General features: G+C 44.1%; 2 protein-coding genes across 3 annotated transcripts; one reads left to right on the top strand and one right to left on the bottom strand.

Annotated features, from left to right (window-relative positions):
- Window positions 1–1,384: 1,384 nt before the first annotated feature.
- On the bottom strand, window positions 1,385–9,707 carry TMEM59 (transmembrane protein 59). 2 transcript variants are annotated; one of them, XM_027879103.1, is made up of 8 exons: window positions 9,488–9,707; window positions 7,187–7,292; window positions 5,066–5,160; window positions 4,713–4,865; window positions 4,370–4,454; window positions 3,975–4,059; window positions 3,098–3,206; window positions 1,385–2,357 (listed from the first exon to the last, which is right to left on the bottom strand). In XM_027879103.1, exons 1-8 carry the CDS (start codon window positions 9,683–9,685, stop codon window positions 2,202–2,204), a joined length of 987 nt encoding a protein of 328 aa, XP_027734904.1. In that variant the 5' UTR covers window positions 9,686–9,707; the 3' UTR covers window positions 1,385–2,201. The 2 variants fall into 2 exon arrangements, with proteins under 2 accessions (XP_027734904.1, XP_027734905.1); XM_027879104.1 differs by having other exon boundaries at window positions 3,975–4,056.
- Window positions 9,708–9,992: 285 nt separating this feature from the next.
- Window positions 9,993–15,091, top strand: TCEANC2 (transcription elongation factor A N-terminal and central domain containing 2). Its single transcript, XM_027879105.1, has 4 exons — window positions 9,993–10,109; window positions 10,829–10,970; window positions 12,142–12,335; window positions 14,125–15,091. Exons 1-4 carry the CDS (start codon window positions 10,008–10,010, stop codon window positions 14,311–14,313), a joined length of 627 nt encoding a protein of 208 aa, XP_027734906.1. The 5' UTR covers window positions 9,993–10,007; the 3' UTR covers window positions 14,314–15,091.

Genomic DNA, 15,091 nt, shown 5'->3' with positions numbered 1-15,091 from the left:
CAAGATCATCAAGCTCAGCTGTAGCCAACCAGACAGTTGGATTTTAGATTAATTACCCCACATCAAACACTACTTATAGTTTAGAAAAATGAGCTCATGACAGTAAGAAACACAAGCAAGCCCTTCTGAAGTTAAAAAAAAAAATTAAAAAATTTTTCAAATATCAGAGCAGCTAAAGAGGCAACACAGATCAAGATATCCAGTATGACAGAAGATTATTAATTCTAGCACCTAAAAAAAAAAACAATTCCCCCCAAATGTGCCATGGCTATTTCTGCCAGCAGGGAAATACACACTTGAAAGGATCGCCTCATTTGTGTCAAGATGATTCCATTTTAAATCTGATACAGGTTCAGTTGAACACATGCCTAGAGAGAATATAAAATGCTTCTCCTCTCACAATTTCAATAATTTAAGGCCCTTGATTTAAACAGTGGTTTTGAGCAGAGATCAAACCCAAATTGCAGCTTCTGAAAATGGAGATTTCAGGAAGTCAAACAAAAAATGAGTAGGACATGACATTCTGCAAAGTCAAATGCCAAGACAGCTTAAAGAGTCTATTTAGATTAGAAATCTTGAGAAACAGTTCAATTACTTGCTAGTATCTGATTTTACTGAGGGAAGATCCTTTGACAGGAGCTTACAAGTACAACTCTTAAATTCCTCAGGCTCTGGCTGGTTCTGGGTACAGCAGTGCCAAGTGCCAGAGTGCCACAGGCACAGAGCTCTCTGTGACCCAACAGCACATTGCTGAATCGCTGGCTGCACTGCACAGATCCCCCGGCTGAAATGTCATTAAACAGCAAACAAAAGACAAAACACCCAATGAAAGCACAAGTTGTTTGCTTAACTCGAGCCCAGGGCTGTAAGCAATAAAGTTTTGAAGAGAAAGTTTTGTGAAATCATCGGCATAACAGAGGTTGCACTGTCCACGTTGGAACAGGCAAACAGCCACGTCTGCTTGGAGCTGTAACACTCCCTCTGCAACTACGTGTAATAATAAAGGAAACATTTTAACAGACCTTACAAACATTTCCGCCAGCTATTCAGTTAGAAAAACCTTCGAGGGAGTTCCGTAGAATCACCAGAAAAAGACAGTGAATCGGGGACCATGCATTCTATCCAGCATTCAAACACTCAGAGACCCTAAAATAAATCCAACCCCCCCAACTTGCCAACGCTGGGAACCAGCATTCAACAATCTCCTCAAAGAAAAGAACTGCAAAAAAACAGATTAGAACCACGAGGGACATTGTTAGTTGTTGTTGCTGTGCTAGTGAATCACACAGCAAAATCAGGTCACGTTGCCCATGAGAGGAAGGCTACGGACAGGCTTTTCATACCGAGCCTGTTGTGGTCAATAATTAACCATAGCAAAAAGCTATATAGTCAACATTTTCTATACAGTCAATTTTATTTGTCTGCTCTAATTTCTCAGGAATCAACTTGTTTCTGTAAATGAAGTTACAAGACCAGAATAGTTAATCAAGAACAGAAAGCAGAATTTTTCAGAAAACACAGGCGCTAACTTTACAAGCAATTTAAGACTTAAAGGCTAAAGTTTGACAAAATAATTGACCATGTTATGCTCTGCATGTGAAGGGATATGTCCATAAATTTTAATGAAGTTTCCATCTTTCACAAGCTGAATTCTAGCCTACAGTACCTCACAAATGCTTTCCACCTCAAATATTGCCACACTGTAGAAAAAATATATTCTATTTTTGGAGACAGGGTTGTTTGTGCATGGACATTAACAAGTACAAAAAATTCAGCAGATAATTTTATAATATTTTCTCTTAACTACAACAGAAAGTGCAACACTAAAAAGGCATCTCCTGCCTACTTAAAATTTCTTATACCTTTACAAAGCTAACTCTGAATGTACACATTACATCCTAGAACACACAAAAACGTTTGAAAGTGTCCTGGCAGAAGTATGGAAAGCATGCTTACAGCTTTTGTAAGCAAAAAGACACATAGCAAACACCAGTGAAAAGTGATTATGCCTGGAAACAAACATGAATTCATGTCTGAATCTTCACTACTAGTTGAAAACAAAATCCCGTGACATTTGTTGATTCTGCAACTTTATTTGCATTTAAAGACTGGCTTCTAAGTTTCTCATCTGAAGAACCACCACAATCAATCAGGAGTTGCTATCTCTGTTAAAATTAGTCTATTGGATCCAATGGAGACATTTAAATTGCAGATTGATCCAGATTGACTTTTGTAGGAAGAGGTCCTGCTTCTTCATGTTCCTCAGTCTTGCATCTAACCACAACAAGTGCAGAGGGTGGGTATCTGCTCAGTTTTTGCTCATTCATGTATTCCAAATCTCCATAGATGCTCAGCTTCTGAAATATTTAAACAAGGAACTTTAGGACAAAGACTCTCCATACTGAGAATAAAAGGAATTTCATTATGCAACTGCATTCCAGGTTCTGATGGCTGCAGCCCTGCCACACAAGCTAACCCAGGCTTCTGTCACATCTGAAATTCATGGCTAGAACTAGACTTGCATCCAAAAGTATATTAAATCTGCCAGAAAAATAGCAGATACAGTGCTCATGTAACAGTTCCTTTGATTTGCAAATACTGTGAGCCAGGACTCTCTGGGCACTAGGAAAGTGCCCCCCCGATCAGACTCTGCACTCACCAACACCACTCTGTCATGTTCTCACTGTTGATCCTCCTGGATTCAACCCACACTGGGTTCAACATATACCACCCAACCCTCGGAATAGCTTTACTCCCAGAGAAATCAGAATCAGCCTCCACTGGTGTCACTAGGACAACTGGTTAAGAGTAATCCGAAAGTTGTCAAGAGGAAAGTGCTACAAACCAGAAGACATTCTGTCTGGGTTGCCTGAGCAAGGCTCAGAGCTCCTCCGGGCCTCAGGAATGAGCAAGAACTGCTCAGCTATAAAATCATACTTTACATAAACAAAATTGTTTTGCTAACCACATCCTCAAAAATAAACCCTCCTCTTTCCAGATGAACTTCCCACAAATGTTTCTTAGTCTCTAGACAGCTGTAGCATAAAAGCAATATGAAGAATTAATGCAGAATATTGTAAGTTATAAAATGCAGTACCTCAGATGGAACATACTGCTCCACAGCTGTAGCTACAGTTGCACAACAAATCCAGAGCAGCACCAACACTGACAGGACAAGTGTAGTGGTTAAAATCCAACTGGAATTTCTGAAATGAGAAGGATGTTGCTACATTTCATATACTGAATACAAGACAATGGACATCCAAAAAGCTTGGCTCAATTCTGACTGCCTTTCCTGCCCATTCATTAGTCTCTTGCTCTTCCAGCTACACAGCCCACTGCAGACTCCTGAGTACTCTAATGTCTGTTTAGGATCACAAAAGAGTTGCTGGATTCTGTTATTTGGCCCTAAACATCCTCTGTTTACAGAATTAAAACCATTCTTTTGTGCTGCATTTGGGGTGCAACTCACTGATCCTTCACGTGTAAACTTCTAAAGTAACCAGAATAAAGGAAAGAAGGATCAGCATGCTGACCTTCAGCAAAGCTCTAATAAGTACATACTGTGTACTTTTAGCCCGGAAATGAGACATATCAGTGGGCTTTGTATCAAAAATCCCAAAACAAAATACAAAAGAAGTGCTTTGCCCTGAAACACATCCAGAGCTAATGAGCAGGCAAAACATAGTATTGATTAAACAGTTCACAGAACATACTCAAAAAACAGTGCAGGAAATTATCAATATGTTGTTCACTTGAAATGGAAAGGAAAAATCAAAGTTGGCAGAACACTGTGCAAAAAACAGGGGGCTAACACAGCAAAGTAACACTAACAGCGAGAGACAGAATTGTAACTGCTGTGCATCCTGAACCTACAGACTTGTAGCACCTTGCGACCTTGCAACAGTGCTCCACACACACAGGGCAAAGGCCATTATCCTCCTAGGGGGTACAGACACCCAGAACATACGTACATGGAAAGACACTTGAAAAAGCTGTCATTTGCTCGCTCTTCAAAGAGCCCTCGGAATGCCTGTGAGCCCCCTGGACGTCCGTCTGCTGAGGGACAACAGCACAAACACTGGTCAGGAGAGCAAGGAAAGGGAAGACCCAAAGCCCACACAATTTGTCTATACAATGCCTAAAAAGAAGCTTTTAAAACAGCCCCAGCCTGCAGGTTTCCATTTCCAGCAGAGCTTGGTTTCTAGCACAGACTACGCCAAGTGTACATAGTGCACTCTACACAGTAAATAATTACATTGCAGCTTTCTAAAAATTTGCTTTCATATGCCACCTGTAATTTTATTTTTTTCTTTGCATAACAGGGATCATTTGCATTTACTCTTGCAAAGCACAAAGAACAACTTACAGGCTGTTTTACTCAGTGACAAGGATCCTCTTGTATCTCCAGTTTCCTGATCAAGCTGTGGAACATACTGTACTTCTGGCTTTGACTAAAACAAAATAAGGAGTTAGGAGAGAATGCTAGAAAACTTCCACTGATCTTGATAATTTATATTTTCAGAACTAATACAGAAATTAACCCAAAGACACGCTCTATTCTCCTAACTTTGAATTTTTTCCCCATTACACTGGCCCTAAAGGCAGTGAAATACCAGCAAAAACTGAGCACTTCTGATAGTTCTCTACAGCCTTTGCAGACCTAAAGTTAGCAGCCATGACACCTTAATCTCAGTGAAAAAGGCAAGCACCTGGAATATGACAATTTTGCCATCATCTGCTTGAAGGTAGAAAGTCCATGAGGATGTTATGAAGCTCTGAGCTGAATCCATCATGTCACTCCAGAATGATCTCACCAGTGTCAGAGGAAAGAGGAGATGAATTCTTGGCATCAGGGACATTAACTGCAAGCACAACATTAACATGTTTTCCATTTGTTTTTTTTTGTAAAAAGGACAGAAGTCATATTCTTGCTCACCCCTCACCCCAAGTGTACATTTCACTCCTTAGGTTTGTTTTCCATTTGAAGAAATTTTTAAAAAGAGAAGACACATACTGAACAGAAACAAGTAGGTGGTATTTGAAAAACATGTCACCTACTTACTTGCTCTTGCCTTAACTCAGCAAATGGCAACTGGTTCTGGCATCCAAGATGGCAAGCATATTGTTCATCAGATTGGGAGTATGCTTCAGTACAGGCTGCAAGGGAGAAGTTCCCCAAATTAGATGATAAATTCTGCATTTTAGTTAAGAAAACATTCTCAGTATAAGTTGGATCAGAAACAAAGCAGCAGTTAAAAGACTGACAATCCCATTTGCAGGGAAAGATATGGCAATCACTCCCAGGGTAGCATTTGCTCTGAGGTCTAATGACAGAATCAGAGCTTCGACAGATAAGGGAGTTGAAATCTGACTGTAATCAGAGCAACTGATCAGCAACATTACCCTGGCCGAGCTCAGGGATGGAAGTTTTCATTGATCCTCCCACTACCCCTACAGCTTTTCCTCTACATATCACATAAACCATCAAATTTTACCTCAGAGAACAGAGATGGAATCCTAATAAACCCAGAGGGACCATTAGTCCATTAAACTCCTTTGAGGTAACAGCAGAAGTCATGGTATCACAGGAAAATCAAAGGAGCATCCCCTATTAGCACAAAAACTGCACTGAAAGTACTACAGAATAATTTCTTGTGAAAAATGAAGCCAACTCTTTGTTATACAGATAGCTTCTATTCATTGTTGACTAGAGATCATAAATACCAATAAATCTAATTTGGAGAGAATAATTTAGATTGCTCTGCCCATGGAGAAATCAGGGCGAGCTCTCTCACAAAACTCTAAAGCTTAGGTGGACAATGTTGCAGTAGTACCTGAACTAAAGAATCAAACCCAGTAGCAACAGAGAGGACAGTAGCTCTCCCAATCTTCCAGAGGAACAAATGGACCATCAGCAAGACTAAGAAGCTGGCAGGAAGAATAGCATCAGCAGTTAAACGCTTGCGAGTTCAGCTCATGGCACCTGAGCAGCAATTCCATGCTGCAACTGCCACCAAGGCAGCGTTTGTAGGAGGCATCAGGAGACAGAACTGAGCAGATCAGCCAAGATGTATCTGCCAAGCACAGCATACTCAGTCAGGGCACCCACCAGCAGGTTACAGAACATAAGCCAGAAAAACAACAGCCCCATTAAGGAGAGTTAAACCAGAAATAAGCAACTGTTCCATTACTCTGCATGTGCTCTATTGGTACACTACCCTGTTTCATGGCACTCTTTCGTGTGTGGTTTGACAACTAGACTGACATGCTGGATCACAGCTACACACAGTGTGTGACAGACTAGAGCATTAGCCCATTTCTGGAGTAGTTAATGATGTTTTGTGGCACATCAGCATCTTTGCAAGTCAGGCTTTCTGCTTCCCTACCTGCCATCAGCTCCCCGAGCTGGCCATGAGCTCTCTTGTTTCTATGAGCTACTGAGAGGATAAAAGCCTCCCCTGAGTGCTGGCCTGGTGCTTAATTGTATTGGCAGTAAAGATGGAGAGCTCCACCTTTCCTGCTCTGAAAAAACTGTGACTCAGCTGCCTCAATGTTATTGGAAGAAAGTTCTACACAATTCCAAACCCACTATTAATTGACCCATAATACACACCATACCCACAGGTGTTTAAAGTACATGCTTTAGTGGGTGCCTTGGCAGTCCTGGGAGAACAGCTGGACTCAATCTTAAAGGTATTTTCCAACTTAAATGATTCAACATTTCACTGTGAAACATTTGCTCTAAAACAGATAACCCTGAGAGAATTAGTTCACCAGTATTTAAAGGCCTATTCCAAACAAAACATGTACCTCATCCCCAAAGGTTTACCCGTAAGGAAAGCTCAGGATGTAAGCCTAAACCATGATTTACAAGGCACAAGATCTGTGTTCTTACTCCATCTGAACAATTCCCTTCTATACACAAGTTTGTCAGGAATGGTAAATGGGACCGATTGTCACATTAAAGGAAAACGATTTGACTGGATGTTTTTCCCCTCTCATTTTGTGTCTTGTGTGCCAAACTGCTTATAGTAAAACGAAGTATTTCTAATTTATTTACACAGACTGATGACACTTAAGAAATTCAACAACACTAAGGATCAGTCAAGGAGAAATGAACGGAGAACAGAGATTCCTGCTCACCCCTCCTTTATTGGATGTCGAAGGAGTTCTAAGGCCTTACCAGAGTCACATTCCTGTTTGGTCCGATTCAAATCAGCGCCATCGTCCACAAACTGGCAAATGGAGAACAGTCTGCAGCCCCTCTGGCAGGCGTACAGCTCCTCTTCCTGGGGAGGCACAACACAAGGCTTGCATCCCTCCAGTCCAGAACAAATCGTCAGAAATCAAACATTTTTGTTGTTGGTTGGTTGGTTTTTTTTTTTTTTTCCTCCTCCCCTCCACCAGGCCTACGACCCAGCTAAGCATGACCTGAAGTAAACCCAAGCCACAGCTCTGTAACGTTAACATCCCTATGGATTTATTCCAAACAGAGCTCTCCTTTCTGTGGTGGGCAAACCTGGAACAGCGAACTGTGTTTTGTAACTCCAAACCTACAACTCACAAAGCGAACTTTTTACAAAATGCTGTTTTTAAATCTAAGAGAAAGGAAAGTGCTCTTAGAAAGGAAAAGATTTACTCATGTTTAACCCCACACAGAGCAGAAAATCTCTGGTATCACTTAAATAGTAGAACCCAGAAAGGAAGGACAAAAAAATCCCTGATTTTAACAGTGAATACAATGTATCTACCAGACTCTAATCAGAATCACCACAGAACTGTCAAAATAAGAGATTATCTTCTGATGTACTACACCAGTACCCTGGTTAACTTTTTGCTGACAAACCAGCTCCAGAAACATACCTTTTTTTATAATGAACTGAAGGGAAAAAGTGCTTTCTCACTGCAACTATTAAAATTAAGCAAATATAGAAACCCTACACCTGGTATTTCTTCTGTCCACAATGCCAAGGGCATGGATGTGCATAGACAGGGTTCTCTCTCCACGTTGCAGAACTAAAGGCTCTGTCACTGTCCTACCTCTGACCACACCCTGTCAGTGACCCGTGAATCAGATCAACAAAACCATCACCCACTCAAATGACTGCACAGGTGCCAAGCAAGGCTCTAAATTAATTTAACAACCACCAAACACACCACACCTCATGTACAACCTGCTGTAAATGACCTGGCCACTGCTGAGAGCACAAGTTCACACACTTCAAAAGGCACAAGAGCAGAAGACTGTGAATATAAATTAAAACTCAACTTTAACACGGACAAGGGGGGTGATGGTGTTGCAAAAAGCGTGTTTTGTAATTTAATATCCAGAGAAATCAGCTTTACCAGACAGGTTTCCATGGCAGTCTTGAAGTTTTTCTTACTTTCCAACGACAACTAAAACAATTTCCTTCAATTCCACCAATTAGTTTTGTGACAAACAGAACAAACACTAAATGTAAAGGAGGAGGTGAATGTATTAGTCAACACCTCCAACAACACACAACAAAATTCAAATTCAAAAAGTAACAAAATTCAGAAGTATAACAAAAACCAAAGAAAAATCAGCCTTCCTTGAACTTGAAAGAGTCCTGTAAGGGAAGTAAAGCAATGCACCAAAACAATGGAAATATATAGGGTAATATTTAGCCCTAATTTCTCAGGTTTAGTTCTTTCTCCTCAAGTAGCAAACCAAAACATGCCATAAGTACACATGTAAATTTACTCATACTCCAAACAATTCCCTGTCAACTCTTTCCGTGGGGATACCAATATCAGCTGCAAAATCCAACTGAATTCCACAGGAAAGCACGCAAAGCCCTATTACTGGCACTGCTCTACTTCCCTGCTGCCCTTCGGTGAAATCCCAAACACAGGGTAAGAGTTCCATCTGCTACACAGCCACAGCTGATAATGAAGTTTATTGCCAACAGAGAACCAGGAAGGATGAGATTTTCGGTTCTGGATTTTCCAAATTCCAGCCCGCAGTTCAAAGCTGTGCAAAGCCTGAACCAATCGCAAACCCTGCAGTATGAAATTGAATTCCCATCGGACACTACTCCAGTATTTTCTCATGAGATGAAAAAAATTCCATGAAGGCTCTGATGAGCCACTTTTCTGTGTCACCATTTATGCTTCCTCCTTCACCACCCACTGCCCCACTGGCATCCTGACTCAGGATCTCAGCCCTGCCACCAACACAGTTCTGGTTTAGTGCCCAAAATATGCAGCAGCCCAAGCCAAATTACAGCTGCCTATTTAGGAACAAGAGGGAAAAAAAGCAGCAACCACTCCCCCTCCCTAAACCCACAAAAGCACCCGGGACTGACAAAACCGTGCTTTGAACACAGCGTTTCACTGGCAAGATGCAGCCTAACCATCTATAGGGAGGGATCTGTTTTTAGGGAAGAGACGGAGCTGCAGGAGGAGAGGGAAAAGGAAGGGTCGGGGGGAGGCGGCGGGGCCGGGAAGGGCCCGCCCGTACCTTGGGGTAGGTGTGCAGCGGGTAGGTCAGCTGGCAGGCACGGTGACACGACGCCGTGTTGCCCAGCACAGAGTCGAAGGCCTCGGAGGAGGAGGCAGCGGGGAGCGGCCCCGCGTCGGTGGCTCCCGCCGGGAGCGCCAGGAACAGCGGCAGGAACATCGGGAGCAGGACGGGGAGGCCGCCCCGCCGCGCCGCCATCTTCGCCCCTCCGCTCCAGAACCAGCCGCCCACCGCCCCTCGCGAGATATGACCCTCCTCTCGCGCGGGGCGTTCTGGGAGATGTAGTCCGCGCCCCGGGGCACCCCCAGCCATCCCATAAGGCGTCACCGCAGGAGAGAACTACTGGATGAAAATGGCGGGGGAGCCGTAAGAGACCCCGCGCGGGGCTTGCTGGGAGGTGTAGTCCACGTTGAGGGGCACCCCCGGCCATCCCATACGGCCTCGCACCCGGCGGGAACTACCGTGCGGAAATGGCGGGGCGGAGGCGGGTCCCGCGGGGAGGGGGGGCGGTCAGGGCAGCATGGAGAGGTTCCTGGTGCGCAGCGCCCGCGGCCCGCGCAGCCCCCGCCCGGCCGCGGCCGCGCCCCGCAGCTGCCGACAGGTCACCCTCGAGTCCCTCAAGGCAGGTCACGGCGGGGGGAGCCGGGGGGGCGGTGGGAGGGGCAGTGTGTGGGCGCCGGCGGTGCCAGCTCTGCCCCGAAGTCTTGGCAGCGGTGAGGTGGGATCCTCATAGGGAACAGGGAAATGGAGCTGTGCAGGTGCAGAGGGCTCTGCTGCTGCCTAAGATCCCCAACATCCAAAATATGAGACTCGCGCTGTTCGCAGTCCGTTCTGTCAAGGTCTGTGGTAAAAGCAGTGAAAACCACTGTGGATGTCCAGCGTCCTTGGGTCTGCACTCGTGTTCCCTAACGCTTTGTTTCTCGCCTTGCTCTCTTTGTTTTAAATTTAAAGCAAATCTGAGCAGGATTCAGATTCTGCTAGCCCACTAAAGATAATTACCTGCCTCCCTCTTAATCCATTTTTCCTATTTAGAGACATTGACACAATGGATTCCTTAAATTCAAAACATTTCTTTTCTAGCAGACGTTTTCGTTACACAGCCAAAGTTTGGCAGATCAAGGTGAAGGCTCTCACTTCACTTTCTGGTTACTTCAGTCTTGATTTGCAGAAGGTTTCTAATACCAATCACGTACCCATGCTCCCAGGCCATCATGTATTCTGTGCTCTGGTCCATGCCACAATCAATAATTCGTGTGTTGATAACAGCCCCATTAGCTGAGATCACTGTCCTTATTTATCATAAGAATATTTTGCTTTCCTAATGGCTGTTCTCTTTCCCAGAGAGTTGTGGTTGTGGAAGACATAAAACGATGGAAGTCTATACTTGAGCTTCCTGGGCAACCAAAAGAGAACCTGATGGAGGCTTTGGAGGAGCTGAAGAAGAAAATACCTTCCAAGGAAGTGTTACTTTCCACTAAAATAGGTATATCTTGTCTATCTAGACTGTGAATATTAGGTTGTCTTGTGTCTGCTTGGCTTGTCAGTACAAAAGAGCCTAGTTTGGAGGCTTTTTAAGAAATTAGCATCACTGCCAGTGAAATATTGATATCTAGCTTGCAGTTTTCAGAGCTGGTACTGAAAAAGTCAGCCGTCCTCTGATTCCTCCCAGGCAATACTTCATCACCCCTTTTTGTGGTCAGATTTTTGAGGAGCTCTTCTTGGTCCCTGTGTGGTTTATTCCTTCTCCTGCTGTCTGTCAGAGTGCTCTCTTGTCATCCAAGACGAGGTTCATTTGTTTAATTTGGCTGAATCTGCTGGACGTGTGAAAAATTATCCTCAGATCACCCGGAACTGCTTCCTGCATCCTCGCCCTGAGGAATCCCGAGCAGATGGGCAGCTCCCGTTAGAGCCATTAGGGCAGCCGGATCTCTAATCACAGAGCCCTACAAAAGGAGTAGCGATTTGCCCCTTTCCCCGTCTTCTGAACTGTGGTTTAATTTGCCATGTTCGGCTTATTCAGGCTTTTCCCGACGTTTTTGCCAGTGCCTGCCTGCAGTCGGCTGGGCTGGAAGAGCCATCGAAGCCTAACAGTGACATCTCCTGGCCAAGAGCGCTTCTGGTCAGGGAAAAACACCCCTCGGAAAGCAGGAAGCTCCCTTTTGTCTCCTCGCAGAGAAAAGCCTCTTCTGCACTGGCCTAGGCGATGGGAAAGATTCTGCTTGGAGACTCCGTGGTGTTAAAATGCTCCAGCCATATCAGCAACATCAGCTTCCTTAAGGGGGTGTCCAGGAGAAAACCAGAATTTTTTGTAGGCCAAGCTTACAAGCTTTCACCAGATCCAGGATCTGTGTTAAAAAAATCAGCATAGCCTTGTGTTACATAAGTGTCGCTCCACACCTTGGTGACTTGGGAAGGGAATTTTCACAATTCCTTGCTAATTGCTCAGGCAAAAATGACAGCAGAAGCCAAAGAGCAAGAACTCCATGCTTAATGCCTAATAAATTTATATCTGTGTTTGTGTTGTTTTGCTGGTTGTTTTGCTGACACTGCCTGGGTTAAAAAGGTGTGGCTGCTTTAGCACTGGTACGACTTGGCCAGCGTCCATTGTATTTTGCCCACCTGCCAATCCCAAGGGAGCTGTTCCTGTTTTCCAGGTCACACAGTGAACAAGATGCGCAAACACTCCGATCCCAACGTGTCCAGCCTTGCCAAGGATATTTACACAGAGTGGAGAACCTTCATCAGGGACCACTCCAACAGACCCTCAATCGAGGTCAGGAGCGATCCCAAATCCGAGGCTTTCAGGAAGAACGCGCGGAAGCTGCTCTGTGAAGCCCTGGATTTGGAGGTAACATCCAGAGCCATTTGCCTTCAGCTCAAGGAACTACTTCTTGTAGGAACAAGTTAAACCTTTCCCAGCCACAGCTACTGCCAAGCTGGTCCTGCCTGCAGAGTGGGGACAAGACCAGGTGACCTGTTCCTATTTTCAGTGATTCATAGCACATCCCTATTTATGAGCAGCTTTGTTTTCAAGGCAGGTAATTTTATTTTGGTTGTTAACCAAGTCAACACGCCAATTGTAGGCAAGGTGTATTTGCTCTCATTTACATAACCAGTCAACAGATCAGTTGTGCATCTACTGCAGTTGAGCGGTACGAGAGAAGGAAGTTAATAGAACATGAAGTTTTTCCTACTACTCAACAGCTGTGAAAGCAACAGTGGGCCCTTTTGGGTGTTTCCTAATTAAACATTTGTAAATTTAAATCTACTGCAAAAACAGAGAGACAAGGTTGACAGTATATAAAGTGGTGATAAATACCAGATCCCTCAGGTATCTTTAAGTAAATGAACAGAGCTTTGCTGTAAGGCTTAATGACTAGTTTGCTTGGTCTATGAAATGCCATAATAATTATCCTTTTTAACTTATTCATTAGTTATCCTTTAAATGGCAAGTCAAGTGATAAGCACTCAAGAGTTTCAAAGCCATGTGTTTTCTAGCTGCGAGAACAACCTCTCCAACTTCCAGTCTGTCTGGATTGGGGCAGCACAGAAGGATGGTTTGCTGTAGGAATGCCTCAGAAAGGTGGGAGCTCCCTTTTGCTGGATCAAACCTAGTACTTAAAAATCACGCCTATGCGTGGTGATAAGACTGGAAGTAAAGTCTAAATCTGTGGAACATAAAGACTATGGTACCAGTCTAAAATGAGTAGAAAGCAGAGCTGCCTCTGGATAGGACTCACCTGAAAGCACAGCAAGGAAGAATAACCTGCAGCTACCACCTCATGTGCAAGCAGAGCTCACAGCAGGAGCTGAACAGCTGATAAAGGCAGAGGAGCCACAGAGGTCCAGCAAATGGGGAGCAGGGATACCTGAGAGGCTGACAAAAAGGTGGGGGCTGAGTGAATCCAAGGGACTTCTTAGTGATGGGTAGCAAAACCAGCATGGGCAAAAGGACTGGGAGGAATACCACCTGGCTCTCTGGAATCTCCTACATGCAAAGCATGGGAGATTCCCCCTCACAAAAGGGAAGTGAAATTAAAACCATTTCTTTATGGGTGGGGGATTTTTTTTCCTAAACTGTGCTAAATTACAGGTTTTGGCACATGTTGAAGCAATAACTACATAATTAACATTTAGCAAATCCCTTTCTATGTTCTTAATTACACCTCCTTCTACACACAGAGAGCCCACATTTCCCTTTATAGCACAAGGCAGAGCTGCCAAGCGTTTGGCATGTCTTAGAGTTGCTGTTGGAATTAAGTTTAAAATAGTATCCAAGGTGCTTTCTATCAGCAAGACCAAAAGAGAGCTTCATGGAGACACTACAGCATAGCCTATAATTGCAGTTGAGCTTGATACCCAAAGCTTGTCTCAGATTAGTTTCCTGTTGTGATGGCAAAGTACTGTCACCCAGCTGGAGATGGGGACATGTTCCTTGCTACTGACCACGTTACCTCGTTCCTTAATTGCTGGGGTGGAATTAAATTGCTCTTCCTGTTACACTTGTGATGGGAAGTAGATTTCCTTGAATCTAAGCTGATTAATGAAGAAACACCGAAAAGCACCAAAGTCCAATTTCAATCAGTTGGTCTCCTTATTAAATGTAAAGATCTAATTTTATACTTTGCTGTTTTCAGATTGATCACCCACTGGCTGAAAATATCGAGCGAGAAGCTTTTCATCTCTCTTCCCGCCTCATTAACGCGCCGTATCGCAGGACAGTGCGAGCTCTTGTCTTCTCATTAAAGCACAAACCTGAGATCCGAGCTGAAGTCAAGGCTGGCACACTCACTGTCCCTGCCTTTGTACAGAACCATAAAAAGTGATCCCGAGTCAGAACCTCCTGTGCCTACATCTCCATGGAACGGGGAGCCCTTGCTGTGGTGGGGGGAGCAGAGGAGTGCTGACAGTGGGACTGGACTCTCCAGCACCACTCCATGAACAGGGCTGCTGGAGGGAAAAACTAATGACAGAAGTGGTGCTGTAAATCTGACTTGGTAGAAATCCATGTGGGCTTGTTGCAGGAAAAGTTTCTTCTGTTCTGCTGTGTATTTTCCATCCTTGCTGATTCACCTGTTTCTCCTTTCTGCCTGTTTGTCACAGCTCAGTTTAGCTACATCCCTGATGTGGATCTTCAGGTGGAATCAGCTGAATAACATAAAGGAGCAGCTCTGTGCTGTGCTAGTAGGAAATACTGGGAATTCAGGGTAATTGGGCCACGGGAGGAGATTCCTAGTGGATAACTGCAAGTTCTAGTTAGTCCTAAATCATCCACGTCCTTCCACAGCTGGGCCCTGCCTGTGGCAAGAGCTGTTTTGCCAAGCCAGGTGATTTCCCTTTGCAACATTCCAGAGTTGGATGCAAAATGGGTTTCAGTAACTTGCTCTCTTATTCCATCAGCTCAGTCATCCTGCAATTTGGGGCATTTTCTAAAGCCCTGGAATGAAAATCAAAATACCCCAGAGTATAGGTGCTATCTAATGCCTCTGCTGTTCAGTGAGCAGCTCACTCAGCCTTCCATACCTCACTCATGGTTTAAATGTGGTGCTTCTTCTTACTGTAACATGAAAAAACTTGTAATGAATTTTCTAAATAAAACTGGGA

Source organism: Empidonax traillii, unplaced genomic scaffold, assembly GCF_003031625.1.
Source record: "Empidonax traillii isolate 1590-97213 ecotype Southwest subspecies unplaced genomic scaffold, ASM303162v1 scaffold50:size1795014, whole genome shotgun sequence".
Taxonomy (NCBI): Eukaryota; Metazoa; Chordata; class Aves; order Passeriformes; family Tyrannidae; genus Empidonax; species Empidonax traillii.
This window is presented reverse-complemented; position numbering and strand designations above follow the sequence as displayed.